General features: G+C 42.7%; 1 protein-coding gene across 5 annotated transcripts in view; it reads left to right on the forward strand.

The window, feature by feature from the left end:
• ulk4 (unc-51 like kinase 4) overlaps positions 1–25,409 on the forward strand; it is a 411,327-nt gene that overhangs the window by 69,769 nt on the left and 316,149 nt on the right. For all 5 annotated transcript variants that reach the window (XM_078539600.1, XM_078539595.1, XM_078539598.1 and 2 more), the window contains 2 exons: positions 593–639; positions 9,330–9,408. In XM_078539600.1, coding sequence (XP_078395726.1) covers positions 593–639; positions 9,330–9,408 — 126 coding nt within the window. The remainder of the gene's footprint in view (positions 1–592; positions 640–9,329; positions 9,409–25,409) is intronic.

Raw genomic sequence — 25,409 nt, forward strand, 5'->3', positions numbered from 1 at the left:
AGTTTATGCAGAGTTCTTTGAACACTTTTACCCCTTTAAATAAAGTAAAAGATGATTTGCTAAATGTTTCTTTGTGAATTTTTTTTTCATAATAGCAATGCTATTTAGCTGATGTGTCCATTTTTTTAAAGAAAAAGAGATGTTCATTTTTATTTCCAGGGTCTGAAATCAACTGTTATTTTTTAGATGGTTATTGGTAGGGCAGGGGCGGGTGGGGGGGAGCGGATTAACATTCACACCTTGTGGCAGCACATCAATTCATTTCTTAGAGTATTTTCTCAGTTGAAAGTGGAGAGTGGAGAGTAACTTGTGTGTGCAGCTGCTGAAAATGTTCTATGTTCTTTCTAAAGTGATACAAGTAACATTTAAATCGATGTGGAATTATTACATTTTGGGTCATTTTAACGGCCACTTTGTAACCCCATGTCTGGCCAAAAGGAAAATGCCTCTGACCTTCATCATAAATATCGGTGGGCAAATGTTGTTACAAACAATCTGTATCCGTGTATTTCAGAGTTTCAACACTGCTCAGGATGCAAATCCCCATATGAAATTAATATTAAAAAAGTGCCTGTTGTGCCTTTATTTGCAGTTCCCAGTGTTAACCCAGCAGCTGCGTGCAGCTCCAAATTGGGATATGTAAGTATGGCACACTTCAATTTAAGAATAGAATGCATCTGTTTCATGCGTCATAATTATCGGTTCTTGGAAGTGATTCTTTAAATGGCAGATCTGACTGAAACAATTCAGGTTTAATTTAGTTACAATTTGAATGCCCCCTGCTGGTGATGCTAAGTAAATTTCTCCAGGATGTTGAATTAGAAAAGCAAATTGTACCACTACATCTTATCATGAGAATAAATCGAATGCTGCTACGGTTTCAGGACATGACTCTGAAGTGCTACATGAATCAACTGGTCGAGGAGTCTATATGGCAGTGGATTAATGGGGCCATAACAGCGATTACATATAGTTGAGTTGAAAATAAAACATGCAATGGAGAAGGATAGATAACAGGAGTCTCAACTATAGAAAGGTGAATGTTGGAGAAACGAGTGAAATCTCAAGAGGCTGGACTGGATCATGTTGTAGAGGGAGAAGGAGTAATGAATACTTGCAATAATATATTGCAGGAGTTTCAAATTAACTATACACTTGATAGAAAGGATAGCAGAGAAAGAAAGGAACTATAGGGCAAATCTACGAGGAGAACAGAGGACAGTGATGAACATAAGAAAGTAAAGGGATGTCTCTTCGCATTATTGCCGGAATATTAGTGTGAAGTAATTTTATTACGTACTGAATCCACAGTCACAGTGTAATTGGCTCCTGACCTTGGCCTCATGATGTGACATGACACCAAGATGAAGTGTGAGACATTGGAGGTAGGAGTCTCACTGTGCTTTGCTTTAGAGACAGTTCAGTCCTGGATGGTCAATTTTCAGTTGACAAATTTCGCACCTGCTTCACACTAAATCTGTGTGAATGTGCAGTAGGAAACTGGTCAGAAGCAATGAAGTAGAAAATGGAATTAATATTGCAGGGGATAGAAAATGGAGCATGAATTACTTCATAAATTGTAGTGGATTCCCCATAGCATTGCTCTAGCTAGTCTGTAGCATGATTGCTTAAAATTACTGTCAGTAGGAATTGGGAAATGTAGGAAATTGTAGCTGTTTGCAAATTGTTAGTTATGCAGGGGGCAGTTGCTAGATATTTGTAGTAACTGATACTCAAGGAAATAACAGGGACAGTGAAGAATCCCAGTGGGGGAACAACACTGAGTGAACAAAAGAATAGCAATTATCCAGAATTATCCTGTGCATCAGTTTTCATGTTAAAATCAAGCACTCTCTTCTCAAAACAGAGCAAGCAGTGGAAACATAAGCTAAATGCTGGTGTATACTGACAAGACAGATCCTGGAAAATGTTGTCCCCAGATTTCACGCTCATTTAATCTACAATTTGCAACTCCCTTTTCTATGGCCATTGTCATCACAATACCTCTGCCAGTGTTAAACTTTCTCGAATGCTTCCTTTCCTCTGCTTTTGACATCCTTGTTCCCACCAAATCACTTGTAGCCCACCTGTGCCAAGTCCCCTGAGACAATTCCCATTTCTTGCTCTCTTATGCCAGAAGGCACATGACAGGTTGAGTCATTCAACGCTAGATTTGTCTTAAGCATGTCAAATATTACCAAGCCTTTCTCTCCTCATCCAAATCCTACTATTCCAGAATCATCCTAGGAGATAACATATTAGAGGACATGCTCAAGCTGGAAATAATGAAGCACGTAGAGAAACATGGGATATTAAAATGGGGTCACCTTGACATCTTCCTCTAGTCATTTTCCTGGTCAAGCAATGTCTTGATTTAAAGATTCTCATCCTTGTTTTCAAATCCCTCCATGGCCTTGCCCCCCTTGATCTCTGTAATTTCCTCCAACCACGCAACCCTCCTAGATGTCTGTACTCCTCTAATTTTGACTGCTAGTGCACCCCCAGTTATAGTTGGTCCATCACTGGTGGCCATGCCTTCAGTTGCCCAGGCCTCGAGCTCTGGAATTCTCTCCCTACACCTCTCCATCTTGTTTTCCTCCTTTAAGACAGCCCTTAAAACACTGTTAATAGAATCCAAGCTGGTTAGTGAAGTCAATACCAAGGCCAGGATTTTTCCTATGGCGAGTGGGCTGGGCGGGGGCCGGCGCTCAGCGCTACCTGTGCGAGTGGGGGAGGAGGGAGAGTCGGGGCCAGTGCTCTTTCGCACATGAGCACGAAAGAGCGCAGCAATCTCCCTGAGGCATAGAGCTGCCTCAGGGAGATTGAATGGATATTAAAATAATGAAGGAAATGATTTAAAAGTTTATTTGAACACTTTAAACACTCGTATTACATGAGTGGGGACATGTTTTTATATTTGTGGAAGTTTATTTATTTATTTAATAAAAGCTTCAGGAAACCGCTCGTCGATGAGGTTTCCTGAAAAACGCAAAGGCCGCTTGGGGTTTTCACCTGCCCACCAACCTTAAGGTTGGACAAGTGGCTCAATTGATTTCTTAATGGCCTTAATAGGCCGTCTACATTTCGGCGGGCACGCAGCCGACTCTGGCGCAGGCCTGCCAAACAAAATATCATGATGGCGCATGATGATGCCCGACGTCATCGCATGTCATTTTACGCATCGGTGTGTCAGGCCTGCACCCGCACGCTGACCGGAAGATTCTGCCCCAAGACACAGAGCTGTTCTTTACTGAGGAAGTATATTGACTTTGTTCCGTCTTATAGCTCCCCTCATGCCCAGTGTCCCAGCTGTCCCCTGTTTATATGTGTTCAAAGTATTTAATTAAACAATGCCCTTCACCTAACAATGTAATTAACATATCATTAGCAGGTTCCCCTTTCTTTCTTTTAACAATAACTTTATAACACGCTCAAATAATTTCAAAACAAATCAAAGAGAAAGAAATGATTTTCCACATTTCTTATAACCTACCATAATACAAGACGTCCCTCTTCCAGAACCTCCTTCAATTTCTTCAAGCAAGCATTCCTTTTTGTAAAACCGTCCTATAATTGACAAACTGCGCCAACCCATTTTATCTTAAAGATCTTCTTTCTGTCTGACATTTCTTTTATGCAAAGTTGACCCTTAACTTTTTCTCAGTCACGCTCTTTGTTGAATGTACATTATCCGTGTAACCATCGAATGGGTACCTTGAAACATCCAATGGGCAAACTTTTCTCTGAATGCCTCTTGTATAGAATTTCCTTCAAAATGTTTGATAAGTAGAATCCCATATCTATTGCTTCTACCAGAGCCAATGTTTCTGCCGCTAAGGTGCTTTCAACTACCCATTTTATTTTCTTCGCTTCCCGGGCCAATGGACAACAGTTGCTGTTATTTCCCACCAAGAATATGATAAACTCTGCTGTACTAGAATATCCATATGGGGGATTGGCATGTGAAACATTCACAAAAAATTGCTAACTTCAAATCTTCTGGATCACCCAAGGCTGGAAACTCGAGTGTGCATTTCTCCAAATTTAATTTCTTTAATGTTTTATTTTCTCTCAGAACTTGCTCAACTGTAGCATGTTTCATCATAATACTCAGCTGCAATACATCAAAGCTAGCATCAGTTCTAAGTGCACAACAAGTTCAATTGTCCAATCAAACTTATTAATTGGTCTATTTCTTCCTTGGATACAGGAATCCTCTCTGTGAGGACCTGGCCTGATTTATTTGGATGTGATTGACATTTTCTAAATAAGGTTGTTGATTTAAGGTCAGTCCCGCCTTATTCTGTTTAATGACTAACCCTATATATCTAAAGGCCCCCCGAAACCTAACTTCCGATCTTAAACTCCTTTGTTATTTTATCTATCACCCATTGCTCAAATTCTGCAGAACCTCCCCACAGATAGTCATCAATGTGCATCATAAATATGCCTGCAAGTTTCTCTTTGTGATACCAATAGAACATTGCTGGATCTGCTTTTGGCTGAATACAACCCATTTTCAACAGGACGGACCTAACTGAGAAATACCACACCCATGATGCATCATTAAACACTTGTTTAATTTCCACAGTTTCCCTTCTATAACACCAGCTTCTATTCAACCTCCTTTTGAAATTTCTCATCTTGCAAAAATGCAGCTTTTATATCAATCAATTTACATTCCCAGGAATATGTTGCTAAAAGAGCTAAGAAAATCTTCAAACTCACTTTTCCTGCAGTGGGGGAAGTCCACTCTAACATCTTAATCACTAAGTCTCTCTTTGAAACACCGAGCCACTAGTCTGGCTTTAGCCTTATAACGTGCCTTCAGGAAGTACCTTTTCTGTGCGTATCCAACTCTGATCCAGCTCTGAAGAAAAGTCATACAGACTCAAAACGTTAACTCTGTTTTTTTCTCTTCACAGATGCTGTCAGACTTGCTGAGTTTTTCCAGCATTTTCTGTTTTTATTCCAACTTTGGGTACTTGTCCTTTGGGAGAAATAGCCTTATCCTGCGCTTCAGTATCACTTTGTCCATATTCAGTCAGCTATTTATCTGCCATAATCTGCTCCTTGTAATTGTCCAATGTGTATGTATGTGAAGTGCATGGTGCCTCTTCACTTTCTATTACCTGTTCAGATTCTGTAAATGTATAATCAGTGCCAATTAGCCTCCAGGAATGTACCATAACAGTTTGATTGCCATGTTATAAAATTACTGTTTTTCCATCACTCCCTATAACCTTACCTGGGCCTTTCCACTCTTACTGCCCTTCTCTTTTGTAATAGACCATGTCCCCAGATTAAAATTTATTTCTGATGGCCTTTATGGCTCCATAAGGCTCGCCAAATTTTCCCTGCAATCTCAGCCTTGATAAATGCCCATCTCCCTGCATGCAAGACTCTGGGTCTATACTCGATGGAGTTTAGAAGGATGAGGGAGGATCTGATTGAAACTTACAGAATACTGAAAGGCCTGGATAGAGTGGACATGGGGAAGATGTTTCCATTAGTAGGAGAGACCCGAGGACACAGCCTCAGAGTAAAGGGAAGATCTTTTAGAACAGAGATGAGAAGAAACTTCTTTAGCCAGAGAGTGGTGAATCTATGGAATTCATTGCCACAGGAGGCTGTGGAGGCCAGGTCTTTGAGTGTATTTAAGACCGAGAAAGATAGGTTCTTGATTGGTAAGGGGATCAAAGGTTACGGGAAGAAGGCAGGAGAATGGGGTTGAGAAACTTATCAGCCATGATTGAATGGCGGAGTAGACTCGATGGGCCGAATGGCCTAATTTCTGCTCCTATGTTTTATGGTCTTATGCAGGGCATCCAAGTGCCCAGAAAAATTGAACTAATTTTAGTCCCTTCCAACACTGGGGAATGATCCCACATCAACAATATTTGGATTTTTCCCATAAACTAATTGATGGGGACTGTAACTCCCAGCCATTTGAAGTGAATTCTTCGCATGGACCGCCAGGGCAGGGCAGATGTCAGTTTACAGCTTGGTTGGTCAGCTAAGATTTTGTAAAGCATTTCATCAGTTACTGCGTGATTTCTTTCACAAACCCGATTACTAAAGGAACATTCTGCTGTTGTGTTCATTAGTTCAATGTTCACATTTTCACACATACTTTTAAACTCATCACTGGTAAACTCCCCCCCGGCCCCGCCACCATTGTCAGTTAGGAATTTAGCCAGTGCTCCCAGTCCAGTTCCTATAATTTTTCCATTATCTTGTCCACAATTATCTTTTTGTCTTTACTATATATTAGTATTAGCATACTGAATCTAGTTGTCGTGTCTATGAAATATAAGAGAAAAATGTTTTGAACTTATCCCAAACCTTCAAGTCCATTGCTACAATGTCATTAAAGTCTCTTGCTAATGGGAGACTCACTACCAGCCATAATGGTGTCCTCCTATATTTTCTACATATATTGCATTTCTCACTGATCTCTTCTATAAGTTAAGTATATTCATCATCCATTATCCCTGCATGCTTTAGTAGGATTTTTAACCTATGACAAGATGGATGGGCAAACTGCCTATGTAGTTTTAAAACAATTTGCCTTTTTTCCCTTTAAACTTCTACCTCCTGATGTCATTAATGCTTCTTTAACATAGTGATTAGAAATGTTAGGTCTTGTTAAAGGGACACAATAACGTCCCAATTGTGTAAAATGTAAATCTATAGATTTCCCAAAAACAATTGCCTTATCATATTCCATACCGAATTTTATTAGAGCCTTTTTCATAGACAGCTTACTCAACAGTAAGAGTATTTCACTGGATACTACATCTGTACTAATAAAGTGGTATACCTAGCTACTTTACACGGAACCAGCATTTTCTTTATTGGCTTTAACGTTTTATCATCCCCGAACCTGAAGTAAGTAGAACTTTCATGTTCCTTAACCTTACTTTGATCTTTACTATTTAGAAAATCCAGGTAACACTTTAACCAATCCACTGCACATTCTGTGGACATGCATCCACCGTCTAACACAACACAATCGAATGAGTCTGCAACCAGAACACCCATTACCAGACTAAAGCTTCTGGCGACCAGTAAAATTCCTTCAGACTGATTGGTATCATCCCACTTCCAAATTTTTGATGTCATGTGTCATTTCAAAGACCCTGTTATTCCATTTTGGACAATTCATCACATAATAATATTTTGAGGCACATCTGAAATACCTGCTGACCATTCCTTGGTTACTCCTGGGGTTCAGTCTCTTTCCATTAGTCACCCAATTCCTGTCACTTGTTAGAGCTACCAAAAGAGCCTCTTTCCTCATTTATTTTGTTTGTGGTTCTTCTTTTGTATTGATGCTTGCTCCCATATCTAAACAGTCTCAAAATGCTGCCAGCATTGAATCCTCCATCTCTTGTGTTACCACTGAAGGTCCCATTGGTGCCATGAAAGTGGCTGGAAATGAATATTTCCCCAGAATTTTTAAAAAAGATTCAGACATCTGTTCCAAAAGTGTATCTCTTATAATCTAACTCCAGTCAAGACCAGGGGCCTACCCATTTTCGACACTTTAGCACAATCCAACAATTTGAAAGCAAACACTGAATTTGGGATCACCAAATAGGATTTCTACAATCTTGTATATAACCTGTTAAATTCCATGATATATTCTTCTATGGAATAACCGTCCATCCTTCTAAATTTATCGAAGTCTGACCATGCCTCATATGCATTTAACAGATCATTTTCTTATAAATTTTGTCCATAAATTTTAACAGATTATACAAACCTTCCTCAGTGTCCAAATGAGCTCGTATAAATAGGGGACAGCTAGGACACTGGGGGTTGAAAGGAGAGCTGTGAGACTGAACAACGTCAATAAACTCTCTCAGTAAAGAACAACTGTGTCTTGGTTTTGACTTCATCAACTGGCTTGGGAAGCCACTTTGGACCAAAATGAGGAGAAACTTTTTTAACTAGAGGGCTGTGAACCTTTGGAATTCTCTACCTCAGGGGGCTGTGGAAGCTCAGTCATTGGGTATATTTAAAACAGCGATTGACAGATTTCTAAACACCAATGACATAAAGGGATATGGGGATGTTGTGGGAAAAAGGTATTGAAGTGGATAATCAGCCATGATCATATTGAATGGCAGAGCAAGCTTGATGGGCTGAATGGCCTACTCCCGCTCCTCTGTTCCTATCTTCCTATGTAAGCAGTTTCAGGTTATATACAACATGAATGATAAGTTACATTTCTGTTGCACTCCTCACTTATAGTGATGTCCAGAGCACTTTGCAAGGCTGTGAACACTGAGCATGAGGGAGAAAGAGAGGACAGACAGGTTAGTAGGGGCCAAAATTATAGTTGCAGAGGATGGACTTCAGGAGACTTTTGAAACCAGCGAGGAAGTTGATAAGGTGCAAATGCCGAGGAAAGAAGTCAATTAACATAAAAATCTTTCATCTTTTGAAAGGATTGTCTCTGGGTGGAAGTGACTAGAAGGATTCATTTCATTACCCTGAACAGTCTCCGGACAAACATCGGAAATTTCACAAACACAATAATGACTACCTACAATTCAGTGATGAGACTGGAATAATCCTATATTGGGTTCAATTTAAAAATGTTAGAAACTTATCAGCCACAAGATGGCAGTAATAACTTGCTGTTGGAAGCTTTGTGAATTTTAGTTAATTTTTTTGCATTGCATGTGATTTGACAGTCAATATAAAGTCTAACTCAGGACAGTCTTAGAATAAAGAACTTTTTGAGAGTGCAGTTACAGCAGTATCATTTGTGGCTGTGTTGTCATTAGTCTGCAACTCCAGGAATGTTTTCAGAACTTGCTTATATTGCATACTGGCCCTCACAAGGAAAGTTGGCTTAAAGATAGGCAACTGTAAAAATAGTTTCCGGATTGATGTGCTGAAAGCTGCTCTTAAATGCAAAAAAAACCTACAAAAATATGTTAAAATCAAAATGGCAATAATAAAATGAATAGCAAAAAATTAGTTTGAGCCCCTCCTCTCAATCACCAGCATGGCTAAAGTTTGCAGGTTAGAAATTAGTTTATGTAATTATATGGTATTCTTCAGAAAATTAACTCCCTTCATTCATGCCATGTCATTTCAATGTTCCTAGCTATTTAACTTTGGCTGATTTAATATATTTTTAAACCAAAAGTATGAATGGTGCAAGTAAATCAAAATTACTGGAAGTTCTTTTTTTTTGTCCAGTTTGAAAATAAGAAAACAAAATGATATAAGCAGATATATAAAAGCAGTGGCAACACTGGTATGATTCTGTTCTGAATTCTATAAATTAACATCTATGCTCTTGCTTTCAGCCGTGCCAAGATGATCCGTCTGATTGGCTTGCTGGCCTGCCACACAACTGAATTGAAGGACGATGTACCAATCACAGAAGTAAGACAGTTTCTTTTTCAATCCTAGATTGTAGAAGCATACAACTACTCCTAATTAATACAACTCAGTTTTCCATATCTCAAATCTTATCAAAGCATAGTTCTCGGTTCAGATCGGTTGATTGGACTGATATAACATGAAAGTATTCCAATTTTATGGCAAGATCTAGTTGGCACATTCAGACTTGGGGCTTTATGCATTCACAGTTCTATCCTTGGTCCACATTGTTCTTCACATGCTGTGCGGATTCAAGAATATAGTTTGGGAGAAAGATTTTGCTGCTATATAAGCATTATCAAGCAACTATGCATCCAGCTATGACAGCATATTTCTTGTGCTGGTTGAGAATAATTTATCTAATTTCTATGTCCCCACAAATAATCAGCCAGCTTGTCCTAAGCAGAAAGACATTTGAAGTTAAACAATTTGGATCAAATAATTTACAAAACCACAGCATAGAACTCTGAACTATTGAGAGATATGTTTATTATCTGGAACTCTTGAGAATATTGATGCAGTGAAATGCATGATTGTGCTAGCTGAGTTGATGGATGGTGATTTCCTGTTATAAAAGGCCAAATACATCGCAAGTAATACCCGAAAATAAATAATGTTTCTGGTGACATTTATGCTTCATTTATCAAAAGTATGCTATCTGATTATTCACAGCATTGACATTTCAGTTTGCCAAGAGCCCAATTCTTTCAAGAAGCTTTCATTTATTTAACCCAAAAGCTAATGTTTCTCAACTGGTAATTTAATATTTTGCAATTCCACAGGCTGTCAGATGAAATTACTCTTTCACTGAGTATGCATGACAGTAATGTATGCATATCTGTTACATCCTGAGTTGTTAACATAGCAGCCTGTAATTTCTTAGAACCTTTTGGTGTAATTATGGTGCAAGAGCGAATTAGCATCATTTTTCTCCTGAAGAAATTTGTGCTTAACTGATTAATGCAGTTTAATGCCAAGGCATCGCTATGCAAAAATTTTCTCAATTGATTGCCCCGTGTCACAGATACGTCTGCAGAAACCCCTGCTGCTCATTTAAATAGACCTGCCTCCACGCATAAGATCACCTCGGAGAATTTCCTGCATTTATGGCAGTAATGCGTTATATACATTTGAACCTCAAAATGTAAGTGCAAAAGATTCAAAGTCACCTGATATTAGCATAACTGGAGGAGTAACTGTGTTTCTCAGGTCTGAGGCTTCAATTTCTCTTGGGAAGGGACTCTTTGTAACTAAACCGTTTTTTTCTTGCTAAAAAAAGATTTTGACTGTTAACTGCAGCGTTTGTCCTAGAGATTCAAGTACTATTTTTTCAAATTCCTCTAATGTGCACCATAAGTTTATTTAAATGAACATTCACCCTGAACACAAAAAATATATATCCCAGGCATTTTCCATAGATCAATATTAGTGTAAATGTGTAATTTTTGAACAACTGTGGTCACAGAGTTTCACTCTCTCACTTATGCTTTGTAAATAACTAAAAAGCAACTGCAGAGTCCTTCAAATCACTTACTGCTTTGTTAATGTGATTTATTGAAATTGAGATTGACGCATTGAAAGTATGAATCAACAGAATCAAACACTGGTCCTATTCATTATTACAATTATAAAGGTGTATTTCTGAAACCATGCGATCCTTATGCAGCTGCTATTCAAATCTGGGTTTTCAAGAATGTCATGTCACATTTGGGCTTCCTGAATTAGTTGCACTTAGCAGGGACTGACAATTAATGAAACGCAAAGTTTATTTAATTGGCAAGTTTGATTATTTGGCAAAACATACATTGAGGTAAAAATGCTAGCATACTCACATATAGTTTATTAAGACAAGACTAAAGCAACCACAAATTCAAGCCTCTATCCAGCCTCTTAGAATATCGAAATCAAAGTGCAAGCTTAAACTGCTGACGTTATACTCATTTTATGACGATTCTGTGTTCCAGCATAGCATTGGGCATTGGTTCCCATCGACAATATTACCACACTAACTGGTGTAACTTTCAAGGCAAATTTCTGCAAGGACGTGATCCCGGAAATTTCAGGCCAGCCTGTACGGTTGTAAAACTGTGATTTAACACTCTGCACTCAGCAGTTCCTTCCTATTAACATTCTGAACATGAAACTCCAATCATAAAGAATTTTCATGTTGATCTTAGAAATTTAATGGCCAGATAATTAGCACCTGATCTGTATTTATACCAGACTATGTCATGCAAATATTACAAATGTGTTCTTAAATTGAATTTAGTCCATTTCCTGAAATATGAATTAAATATCAGCAGAACTACAACTATAAGTTTGGTGGTGAAATCCTTTAGTGTTTTATCACTTATATAATGTATCCTGCTTTAAACTGGCTCCCATATTCCTACATCGGTCATCTTTTTTATCCTTCACTTGCATCATCCTTTGTTATTCTTAGCGCATTTGTAGATTACATATTGGTGAAACAAAATGAAAAGTTTAATTATGACATTATATACCTGTTTACATTTGGTTAACCAATATACAATGCTGAGTTTAAAGAATTTTTTGGCCCAGACTTTAGGGTCGACAGTGAAGGAACGGTGCTCATCAAATTTTCAGGAATTAAGAAGGGAGACTTTTGCTAACTAGGTGTCTGATGCAGATTGATACCCTCTATTGAGGATTTGTGGCATCTGTGAAAAGTTAACAATGCAGCGAGGCTCGTAAACTAATCAGATTGTGGATCAAAATCTTTATTTAAAAAATTAAGTGGATAGTTTTTGTGTGTTTTTCTTGTATCACAGGTGGAAGTGTATATTTGAGCATTGAGAAACATTCTCCACCATTGTTTGCACAGTCAACTTTGAGTACAAAACAAAAACAAAAATACTTGGAAAAACTCAGCATCTGCGGAGAGGAGAACAGTTAACGTTTCGAGTCCGAATGACCCTTCAACAGAAGAACATATCTAATGTTCTGTTGAAGGGTCATTCGGACTCGAAACGTTAACTGTGTTCCTCTCCGCAGATGCTGCCAGACCTGCTGAATTTTTCCAGGTATTTTTGTTTTTGTTTTGGATTTCCAGCATCCGCAGTTTTTTACTTTTAACTTTGAGTACACTTTGGGGGTTTTCTATATTAAAGGTTCAACATAAATGCAAATTATTGTTATACTTATCTTGGACTTTAGGTTGATGATGGCGCATAAGTTTACAGTTTGCAGCAGTTGATTGCTAATTTTGGTTCTCATCATTTGTGTATTCACGTTCAACTTGCCAACATCCAAGGAGTGGAGTGCAATTCCTCTGTACCTTTAAGCTTAGAAAATATTGACATCATTATCAAGTAGTGTTCCTCACAACATATTTACACTTTCACAACAGAAGTAATATGACCATTGGAGGAAAGCCTTTTCCTGATGAAGTGTACAATCCTTATTACTTCTGCCTTTGTATATAATCTCAATAATTCCTGTAACAAACTGGGCACTAAAATACTATTGTAAATTATTTTTACACAAATAATGTGTTTATCATCTTATCTAATGCTCTGTAAACTTTCAGTTTGGTAGGCCTTCATGGCTGACTGCATCAAAGGCCTTGGTCAGGTTGATAAATGTGGTGTAAAGGCCCATGTTCTGTTCTTGGCACTTCTCCCAGAGCTCTCTAACTGCAAAAACCATATCAATGGTCCCTGAGCCCTTTCTGAAAGCGAACTAACTCTCTGGAAGCAGATCCTGGTTGAGATGTTGCACTAAGTGATTCAGAAGGATTCTGGCAAAGATTTTACTGGCAATGCAGAGGAGTGAGATTCCTTTATGATTGTCAAAAGATTGGTGAGTTCCTTTCCACTTGTACAGGTGGACAGTGGAGACATCTTTGTATTCTTGTGGGGCAGTTCCTTGGCCCCACATAGACTGAAAGAGTTCATTGAGCTTCTTAAACAAGCATTGACCTCCAGCCTTGCAGACCTTAGCTGGGATAGCATCAGCTGCTGTAACTTTGTCGCTAGAGAGGATTTTGATTGTGTTCGTCATTTCTATCAGCGTGGGAGGGTTATCAAGAGAGCAATTGATGGCAACCTGTGGCATTCTGTTGATTCCTTAGTCATTGGTTGATGAAGGCCGATTGAGGATATGGTTAAAATGCTCTGCCCAATTTTTTAGAGTTTGGGCTTTTTCTGTGGGAATATTAACCTTGTCGGCACCAAGGATTGGTGGTGAACCAGTAGACTGGGGCTGTAGACAGATTTTGGAGCATTGTAGAGTCTCTTCTAGTCTTTATGATCTGCAAATGACTGAAGTTCATCTGCTTTTTGATTCAGCCCAGTGTCATGTATCTCTCTTGCATTGGACAGTCCTGCGGATGTTTCAGTAGGTATCATGCTTGGAAAGTGATGACTTGTCATTGATGTAAACCCTATAGAGGCAATGTTTCTCCTCCATTAGTTTCTGGATTACCTCATTGTTTTTATCAAACCAATCTTTCAAGAGGTAGGGCCTAAGGCCTCTAGAGCAGTGAAGTACACTATATCCCTGCAAGTCACTTATTCATCCTCAATGCAGTGAGTATTCATATTCGCTGAACACAGGCAACTCTGGAGTTTCTCTGAGAGAGATTCCTTCATGACTGCCCATTTGAGCCTTGTTCTTAACCCATGTTGTGAGGGACAAAGCCCTAAGTACTAGGAAGGAATATTGAAGCTGATTTCCTTCCCTTACACCACTTGTAGCCAGCTAGAGGGCAGCAACCCCCATACTTTTTCAAGAGGTATTCCATGTGGCGCAAATAAATACCTGAAGAGCAAGCTGTCAAATTTTTCATTAAGCATATGAACTTTGCTGTATTATTGCAGATGAGTTACTCATATTTACATCCAAGTAGCTGAAAAATGTCGATCTGTAAGAGTACACAACTTCAAAAATCAAGATCTAACATGGAACCTAGTGTATGAAGTGTTGATACTTGTCTTAAAACAAATATAAAAGGACCTCAAAGAAGTGCCAGATATAACTGTTGACCTGACACCTCTTTATATCACTGTTAACTCATCTTTTCAGAAGTTATTTATTTTGTTTCATACATAATCTAAGGAAATTAATAAAAACATTAAAGGAAGTGCAGTATGAAAGAAAATGCGTTCCATTTAGAGCATTCGATGTCCAGTGTTTTATTATGTTCATTAAGATATTGTCCTTCAGAAGATTTTTTTTGTTTAACCCTTGGCTTATTCTCCTTTTTTTAACCTGCTTTTTTTGCACTTGCCACATAGGCAAAAGAGGTATAAACTGCAAAACACAATTTGGTTGATGTCATGTGCCTTAATGGATACGACATTTGGAGTTTGGCATTGTAGGATGAAATCCCAAGCCAAATATTTGTCTTGAAAATAGCAATGAAGCATTGAGTAACAAAGTTCAAAGATTCTTATCAAAGTAATGTAGAAAATAAGGTTAAAAAAGAGATTGTTCATAAAGTATAAAGCTCAGTCAACACATTGTACTGAATAAACTGTAAAAGCAAAGTAAAGAAAATTAGATAGTAGTTAGGAGAGCTAAAATAGAAAAAGGGGTTGTGATAGCAGGGAATATATGCCAAACATTCCATGGATGTATTTGCAACAAGTGGGCGATAAAGGAAATGGTGGGGTGTTCAAAAGGTCCCAAGGTGACATGATATCCAGTGACCAAGGATTAGCAAAGATATTAAGTTAATTTTTCCTTTCTGTGTTCATGGAGCAGACTGTAGGGGGTCTTTGCAGCGCAAAAGTTGAATTTCTTTAGCAAAAGGAAATGGTAGAAGTTTTACAAGAAACCGGAATTTGAGATAAGGCAGTCATTGATGAACTGATGAAGGTGAAGATAGACAAGGCATCTAGTTCAATGGCCTTTGTGCATGGGTATTTTAAGAAGTGGCTGAAGAGATTGACTACATCTTTACCACTTTAGAATTTTATTAGAAACAGGTGTAGTGCCCAGGGATTAGAAAGTAGCTGTCATAATATCAATCTTTAAAAAGGGCCAAAGGGACAATCCAGAGAACTGCAGACCAATGAGCTTAAAATCTGATGTGAATAAGGTTTGTTTTTATTTATTGATTGTTGAAATGTGGGTATTGCTGGCAAGGCTGGCATATGTTGCCAGATGGTGGTGATGAACCTGCTTCTGCGTTCAAAGACACCTTAAAGGTGGAGAAGACAAAAGAAAGGTGAAAGAACTTGAACTTGTATGGCCTTTTACAACCTCAGGCCGCCCCAAAGCACCGAAGACCATAAAACATAGGAGCAGAAGTAGGCCATTCGGCCCATTGCGTCTGCTCTGCCATTCAATGAGATCATGGCTGATCTGATAATCTTCAACTCCGCTTTCCTGCCTTTTCCCCATATCCCTCGATTCCCTTACTGATCAAAAATCTAAATGCTCTGCTATTACATCCTTTATAGTAGACTCTAACATTTTCCCAGTGACGGATGTTAAGTTAACTGACCTATAGTTACCTGTTTTTTGTCTCTCTCCCTTTTTGAATAAGGGTGTTACATTGGCAGTTTTCCAATCCTCTGGGACTTTTCCAGAATCTAAGGATTCTTGGAAGATTACTACCAGTGCATCCACTATTTGTGTAGCTACTTTATTATCCTAGGATGCAACCCATCCAGGGGACTTATCGGCCTTTAGACCCATTAGTTCCCCTAGTACCTTTTCTCTAGTAATAGTTATTGTATTTATTTTCTCCCCACCTTTTGCTCCATGATTATTTAGTATTTTTGGGATGTTATTCGTGTCTTCTACCGTGAAGACTGATGCAAAGTATTTATTCAACTCCCCTGCTATTTCCTGGTTCCCCATTATTATTTCCCCAGCCTCATTGTCTATGGGGTCTATATACTTTTGACGTTTGTTCACTGCTGTAATGTAGGAAACATGGCAGTAAATGTACACATAGCAAGGTCCCACAAACAGTAAAGATAAATCAGACGAGAGAGCCACCATTGAGCCAAGACTGACGCCTGGATAGTATGAAATGGTAAACACGAGTCAGCATGGATTTATGGAAGATCTTGCTTAACTTATTGGCTATCCATCACTAATGAGGGTGATTGTCTTCCGTGAGCCCGAAGATGGCTATTGAGGCCAATTTGGGGTCTGCAGACTTTGTGACACGTAGGGCATTTGTTGTCATGTAGGATGTCTGGTCATGTGTTATTGGTTACAGACAATTCGGTCCAACCAGTCCATGCCGGTATTTATGCTCCATTTGCATCTCCCCCTCTTTCCTCATTTAAATCTACCATTGTAACCACCTATTCCCTTCTCCCTCAAAAATGCTTGTCTAGCAGCTCCTCCTTAAATGAATCTATACTATTAGCTTCAACCATTCCCTGTGGTAATGAGTTCCACATTCTTACCACTCTTTGGATAAAGAAGTTTCTTCTGAATTCCCTATTGGATATCTTGGTGACTATCTTATGTCGTTGGCCTCTAGTTGTGCTTTTCCCAATAAGAGGAAACATTCTCTGCACCCATTCTATCAAAATCTTTCATAATTTTGAAGACCTCAATTAGGTGACCTCAGGAGGCAATGACAAGCCTTGTAAGCATCAAGAATTCTAGGCTGTGATATCTTTAGTTTTCAGCAATATTTTTGATACTGTGCACGCAAACAATTAGGCCATAAGGTAGGAAAGCATTGAACATGGGCAAGCAATTGAGCTGAATTAACTATCAGATTTCTCTGATTTAGTCAGATTGTGACCTGGGGTGCATTGACAAAATAAGGAATTACTAGCATGGTTCTACAGGGATTAGTGCTGGAGCTATTGGTCTTTACAGTGTACATAAATAACTTGGGCCTGGTGACAAAACAAAGCTGTTGTAGTTTGCAGATGCTCCAAAGTGGGAAAGATGAGGAAAAAGCAAACCAAATACCATGGGATCTGGAAAGAACTGATTAGTAGCAGATGGCACATAATATTGACTAATGCATGGTAAACAGATTAGGAAAGAGTAATAAACAGTGGGAATACAAACTAAATTGCTCTGGGCTACATAGAAGAAGTATCTGGGGTATTGGTGGAAAGCTCATTGAAACAACTTTAAACAACTCTGTGCAGTACCAAAAAGGAAATCCAACTGGATCTTGGGATGTATAGCTGGAACAATAGAGCACAGATCCCAGGGATAATAATAAATCGTTAAGATATTGGCATCGTCATACCTTGGGGGTCAATGTACAATTCTGTTGCCATACTACAACAAGGTATCCAGGCATCAGGAGTGAAGCAAAAGGACAATCAAATTGATGCATAGCTTAAGGCAACCGAGTTATGAGGAGAGGCGAAAAAGTCTGTGATTTTTCACTCTGGGGGTTAGGCAACTCAAGGGAAATATTTGTAAGTTTCTAGATGGGGTAGATAAATTAAATCTGATGATTACGTTTAAAATTGTCACAGACTCTGCACCCTTAAATGTTTTAATCGAGGCCCCATGCGAACTCTTCGTAAAATATTATGGGAAGAATCTTTAGCTCGTCGGGCGGGCGGGCACCCGACCCGACCAAGTGTAAAATGACGAGTGATGACATCGGCTGAGTCTCCCGACATCATCGCGCACTCGCGCGATATTTCGGTTGGCATATTAAGGCCATTAAAAAGGCAATTGAAGGAAATTTTTTGCTGCTTGTCCAATCTTACGGTTGGCAGGTGGGCGAAAAGGCCAAGCAGTCTTAGCATTTTTTAGGAAACCTCATCCACGGGCGGGATGAGGCATATAAAAATAAAATAAAAATTTTAATTTAATTTATAACATGTCCCTGCTCATATGACTCTGTCACATGAGGGGACATGTTTTATAACATTTTAGAAATCTTTATTTTTTTATTTTGAAAAATGTTCATCTCCTTGAGGCAGCTCTGTGCCTCAGGGGGCTTTTCCAGCGCGCACTCGTGCACATGGGCAAAGTTCCCTCTTGGCCTCCTCTTCCCCCACCCCTTTCCCCCCCAGACACAGGCAGCACTGAGCTCTGTCACTTGTGTTTCACGCTGGGCGGGTCTTAATTGGCCCGCTAGCATGAAATCACGGTCCGGTCCCGATCACGGGCAGTAGTTGGCTTCCCGCCCGCCCCTGCCAAGCCTGCCCGACGAGGGAAAAATCCTCCCCTATGTTCCTGATACCCGAGGCATAGCTAACTAACTGATTGAGTGTCTTGTGTTTAGCAAGCTTCCTTGAGACCAAAATGTTGATTACGATATTGATTTTTTAAAATGCCAAAGACTTCCAATAGGCCATTTTGAACTGAACAAACCTGACTGTCTCTGACATTCAAGACAGGAAAATTACGAATCAACAATTCGCATATAACAGAAAGTCACCAGGTACAAATTAAAAACCTACAATCACTGCAAAGCTAATCAAGTTGCTCAAAACCATTTTAAGCCATTAATTATGGATTCTAAAAATCCAGATATCCTCTATTTCATTGTTCATCATTGAGTATTCTGCAACACAGCTGGTGAGCATAATTTAATTTCAACTTAAGTAATTTAACCTTTTATTTTCCCGTTGGCTTGAATTGGGGCTGTTGAAGGGATCGGCGGAATTTAATCTCGGTGGTGGTGCTCTGACAGAAGTCCTGCATCTCCTCCATAGGGAAGGCCCAACGGAATTGTCCGTCAGACACAACTGGCCAGTGTTAGGCCTTCCCAGGATTTAGGACCCTGGGGGCAGAAATCCTGACAAGACCTGAGAGCTGCCAATCATGCTGGCTCTCCGTTGCCTGTAGTGCCACCAGGAATGGTGGCTCCTGGTGATAATGCATCCAGGGAGAGGCCTTCGAGCACCGTGGGACTCAGACCACAGGTGTGAGGGCGGGATGGGGGTCGCATGGAGGGGGTCGCTGGTTGGAGGAGAAGGTTATAGGGATGGCCTTCAGTGGCATCCCACCTCCCCCTTCCCAGTGCGTGGTCCCTTAATCAGGCATTGTGCCTTGAACAAGGGACCTCTCCCAGAAGCCCACAAACAAACCTGAAAGCTGTCCATGGGACTTCCTGCCCGGGACTTAATAGGGTGGAAGCCGGGAGGGGGTGGGGTACCAAACCCGCACTCTCCCACCCAATCAAATGCCATCCCCTACTCCAAACCCACCTCTGGGGTTTTAAATACCACTCACCATTTGAGCTGCCTCTCTAATTTTAAATATCTCCGATGTGAAATCTTTTAATAAAATACTTTGTTCCTGATACCAAAACATAGCTAACTAATTGTTTAAGAGCCTTGTGTTTAACATGCACCATTGAAACAAAGATGCTGATTTCAATTTTGATTTTTAAAAATGCCAAAGACCTATGCCATTGACTGACCACCATCTTGTAAATCTCCTTCGAAGGATGAGGCATTCGATGCAGTCGATCCTCATTCAAAATTGTCGTTGCATTCTTGAAAAGTGCAACTTTAAGTGAAATGGCTTTAGGTGAATCACATTTTCCCATTTAAATTATGTAAAATCTGTAGTTAGGTTCGATAGGACCTTACTCATCGGGAAAAAAATTACATGATGCCCTGTAAGTTGAAATATTTTAATTGCTAAATTACCATGTTGGTATATGAAATAACTTTAAAAATATAATAAATTTAAAAATATAAAACAAATAGAGTATGGTATTTCTATTTATCTTTCTATTTTCTATTTATCTCCTGCTCACTACCGATCCTGCTAGCCACCGATACTGCTTCCCAAACTTCCTGCTCGTCACACATCCCGCTCTCTGACCCTCCTGGTTGCTGTGGACCCTTCCATTCATGGACCCTCTGACTTGTGACCTCTCCCACTCCCTAACCCACTCCCTTGCTGCAGACCCTCCGACTTGTGGCCTCTGCCACTCCCTGACCCACCCTCTCGTCAAACCTCCTGCTCCCCAAAACTCTCCTGCTCACCGCTTCCCTCTCCTGAACCCTCACTTTGAGCGAGAGCTCTGGAGATGAGCAGTGAGAGGCAGGAAGAGCAACTTCAAATTGAAGCTGCTGCTCCTGCCTTTCACCCCTCATTTCCAGAGCCCTCGCTCACAGTGGGGGTTCAAGAGAGGGAAGTGGCGGGCAGGGGGTTGGCGAGAGGGTGAGTTAGGGAGTGGCAGAGGCTGTAAGTTGGAGGGTCGGCAGCAAAAGGGTGGGTTAGGGAGAGGGAGAGTCCATTAGTCAGAAGGTTGTCAGCAAGAGTTTAGGTTAGGGAGTTGGAGAGAATGCGAGTTGGAGGGTCAGCATCAAGAGAAAAGGCCAGGGAGTGGGAGAGACTGTTGCAAAACGGCACCAATTAGGTCACGCGGCTATACGTCAGAACAGCGCAAAATTACTTTAAAATGAAACTCGTGACACTAAGGGCGGAATTTTCCAAGCCTGTTGGTGGTGGGTGTGATGGGTGGTGTGCATGGAAAATATAGCAGGACCCACTTCATGATGGCGTGAAGGCAGGTTGCGATCTTCCACTCAGCCCGCCGATGGCAGACCGCGTTTCTCGCCATTGGTCAGCAGAGAGGTAATTGTAATACATTAACAGATAATTAAAAGGCCATCCCGCCAGGCTCTTGGAACCCCGCCGTATCGTCTGTCCTCATCGTCGGGAAAGCACGCCAATGTGTTTCACAACAGCACACAGGCGACGTGCATTTGGCGACCTTCACTTTGGAGCAACTGAGATAAGTGAGCAGCAGCATTCTCCACAGCTTGCCCATTGTTTACCGGCCTCAGGGTCGCCCAGGGGGCAGGGGAAACTGATGCCTGGCCTGGGGGCAAGTGCTGGCCAGCCTCAGAGGCGACTGCTGAGGGGAAGGGATGTCCAGGGACAAGTGCGGGCAAGCCTCGGAGGCGACTGCTGAGGGGAAGGGATGTCCGGGGGCAAGTGCTGGCCAGCCTCGGGGCGACTGTTTGGGGGGTGTGGGGCGGTCAAAAGCTGCCCTGGTGCTGCATCCCGCACACAGGCAATCGAGGTGGGGGGGCAGTGTAAGCAAGGGAAGTGGCTACGCCATAGGGACACCTGTATAAACTGACCATGCCTCAGCAACTAAGACAGATCAGGCGCAGCCACAGTGATATGATTGGGGTCAGGCTCCTAACCTCCCAGCCCATGCAAGTAACGCAGAGGCACCAAAAGGCCACCAAGCGCTCCATACCTTACCCTCCCACCCCATTGCCCCGGCACAGACTTTGACTCCGCCACTTTATTGGACCACGAAGCAGTTTGACTTCACACATTGTACAATCTCCTCGCCAATGCTGGCCATGTAGCAGTCACTGCTGGAGACGCTCACAGCCCCTTGCAATCTCAGCATCCTGATTTGGACCAGTGTCCCCCATGTCGCAGGTTGACAGGGCAGCCATGCAGCGCATTCATCTCTGGCCATCTGAGGGGTGACCAGCACTCTCCAAGAAGCATTAAGGGGCGGTCACACAGGGCCAGGAAAGGTGCTAACTACAGCCATGATAACCATGTCTCTCTCTTTCTCTCTCATGCTTAAGGAGGACTACATCAGGATCATGGATCCTGGTGACCTAGCTGTATGCCTGATGACCTACAGAGACCGTAGAAGACGGAGGGGAGAGTGACTGAGGCACCTGGCCGCAACAACCTCATGAAGAAGGGGCAGCAGGGGCTCCCGCACACACTGCCCAGGAGCAACAGTGAGCTGTGGCTGGTTGGCATCTAGAGACACCCAGGGTCTATAGACACCGCCTGCCATTCCTGCAGATGACTGAGAACCAGTGTTGCCAACGACTGCGCATGCCTAGGTACCTGGTGGCTCACATCTGCCACTTACTGCAGGACTTGGCGCCAAGGGGACATGGAGGGCATCCACTGCCAGTGGCTGTGAAAGTGACTGCTGTGCTCAATTTCTACACCAGTGGCTCCTTTCAGGTCTCCACAGGTGACCTCTGTGGGATATCACAAGCCTCCACCCACAAATACATCCTGAGGTCACGGATGCCATCTTCTCCATGGCACACAACTTTGTGCATTTTGCCCGGGACTGGGACAGCCAGGTGCAAGGGTCATTGGGTTTGCCCTGATCTCAGGATTCCCACAGGTGCAGGGTACGATTGACTGCACTCATGTGGCGCTCAGGTCTCCATCGCTACACTCAGTGGAGTTCATCAACCGCAAGGGCTTCCAGTCACTGAATGTGCAGCTGTCTGGTGTGCGACCACCAGAAACGCATCCTGCAGGTATACGCACGGTTCCCAGGGAGTGGGCATGACGCCTTCATCTTGAGTCGCCTGCGGATCCCTGCAGTCTTCCAGGGTCCACAGAGACTGCAGGGTTGGCTCCTTGGGGACCTGCAGAGGCCATGGCTGATGACACCCGTGCGGCGGCCTCAGACTGCAGCAGAGCGACACTATAATAAGGCTCATGCAGCAGCTTGCAACTTGGTGGAGCAGATCATCGGCATGCTGAAGAAGCGGTTCCGGTGCCTGGACCGGTCTGGTGGAGTCCTACAATACAGGCCGCAGAGGGTGTTACGCATCGTCACCGTCTGCTGTGCCCTTTACAACCTGGCGCTGCAACGGGGTGAGGGGCTGTCTGAGGAGGAGATGGAGGAGCTGCATGTCTCCTCCGATGAGGGTGAGAGGGTCCTCGGTGGTGACGACGATGGGGATGAGGCTCTCGACTGGCCAGACAAGGCAGGCACACTCGAGGCCGTCATAGCTGCCAGATTTGTGAAGGATGACGACATGCAGTGAGGTGTCCCTATTGATCCTCACATCGCAGTTGTGAACGTTTGACTCCAGTTTGGCTTATCGTAGCACCAAAACCCTCTGTGAGAATGCTCCTGTCATAGAGATGCGGTGGAGGCCCTAATTGTCGCTCGATCGCAGGAGGATGATGACAACATGCAGTGAGGACACTCCACAGATCTTCACGTAGCCTCTGAGAATGTCTGACTCCTGTCTGGCTGAGGGCAGCTCGTTTGCGCTCCATGATCAGGGCCATTTCAGAGACGCAGCCATGAAACTTTAGATGCATCTGATACTGTGTCCACCTTTAGGACCTCAGCCCTTCAGAAGCTGGTGCACAGCATTACTGGTCACATATGCTGGTGTGATGGGGGCCAGCCCCACCTTAAAGTATGAGAGAACTCTGTGGCGCCTGCCCAATACATTCTGGCAGCAATGACCAGCACTGCTGAGGTGCAGGCATCAGTAATGTTTCCAGGGAGTGTGAGGCTGGACCATCACTTTGGTCTGAAGGCTGCACAGAGCACAGAGAAGAGGCCCTGGATTGAGACACCTGCCTTGTATCTTGTGCAGAAAGGTTTCACATCTGAGTGACACGAACACTGTTCATCAGAACAAGGAGCCATAGGCAGGATGACATTCTTAGGAGTTTATTGACAATAGTGAACAGTATATACAAGTGATCAACACCTGTGGCCAGGCTGTGCAACTACTTTTACCTAACTTTCCTAACCCTACTGCTACGTTTTGGTGTTCCGCGGACAACCACAACGGAGGTAAAGGTAGCCTGCTGACTGTGACACCCTGTTTGTGATGACTTTGGCGGGCGTCCTTTGGAGGGCCGAGACATGGAGGGCCCTGACCTGCTTTTGGGGTCCTGCAGTGTGACAGTGGTAACCTCCTCAGCCTGTGAAGCTGGATTTGTGGAGGCCACAGGAAGAGGGGAGTCAGATGGGCCAGTCACTCCCAGAGTCACCTGGGTGGATAGCCTCGGTGCATGCACCTGCTGATCCTCTTCGCTATGGGTGCTCAAGGGCCCCTGGCTGACTGCGTGAGCGGAAGGGGTAGCGGGAGTGAGATCGAGCTGCCCAGCACCCCTCTCACGTACACACTGTTGGAGGCCAACTATGGCATCAGCGATAGATTTAAGGCCGCGCAGCAGTGCAGGAGTGACGTACTGGACCAAGGTCTCCATGGCAGCTGCCATCCTGCCAGTGTTGACCTCAGTGCATTGGCATGCCGGCGCTATCACCTCAGCCTGAAGATGGACGGACTCCTCTCTCATGCCTTGCAATCTGAGGAGTACAATGGACATCCCTTCCTGTTGCTCTCTAGCTTGCCTTTGCAGCTTCAGTAACTGTGACACAACCAAGTCCAGAGGCTCATCAACTGACTTGGACTCAGCAACGTTCTGGCCTCCAGCAGTCGTCCAATTGCCGGGGAACTGGGAAGTCCCTGCCTCCACCTGCTGTGGATCAGAAAGTGCGACGTTCTCACCAGATTGTGATCCCGAGCTAGGTCCCACCGAGGTGTGTGTCTCTACGCTGGTAGAGGGTGTGGGTGAGTGCTGTGACAGGACTTCAGGGAGGGTGCCTTCTGATTCATCTCCAGAGGTTTCTTCGGAGCTTGAGTGGAGGCCCTGGGCCATGGACTCTGTCGGCTGTTTGGCAGATGTGCCTGCGAAAGCAAAGGGAGATAATTAGTGCATGGCAGTGGCCTATGAAAGAGGATACATCACTCACAGCATGGTTGTCTGATGGATGTTGCACTACTGGATTCTCACTTGGTAGAGCACCGCCGATCTCACCGTCAGCACAGGACCGCTCCGGGTCATCGCCACCCAGCTGGATGGCTCTGTTTTGAATTCTGTCAGAACTTTGAATTCCGGCATCCCTCCACCGGTCTGCTACCTTTCCCTCCTGTTGTGAGCCAGTTTGTCCTGCATGGATAGAGATGGGGAGAGTGTATCAGGATGCCTTCTGGGCCAGATGATAAGTATGCCTGGCTTGTGTGGGTGTTGAGTGGCCCCATGGACGGGATGAGAACAATGACGGTGTGTGTGAAAGAGTGAATGGTGATGTCCCTTGCACTGGCAGTGAGTGAGGGCCTTGTGGATGTGTGATGGGTTTGTGAGTGTGTGAGTTGGGAGTGATGAAAAGAGTGACTTACCCTGGCGGAACGGAGGAGATCATTCATCCTTTTGCAGCACTGGGTGGCTGTCCTCCTGTGCAGGGCATTCGTGCTGACCACCGCCTCCCAAGCCGGGTTGGTGACATTGCTACCCATCCTGCGGCCAGAGTG

Source organism: Cetorhinus maximus, chromosome 3 (assembly GCF_964194155.1).
Source record: "Cetorhinus maximus chromosome 3, sCetMax3.hap1.1, whole genome shotgun sequence".
Classification (NCBI taxonomy): domain Eukaryota; kingdom Metazoa; phylum Chordata; class Chondrichthyes; order Lamniformes; family Cetorhinidae; genus Cetorhinus; species Cetorhinus maximus.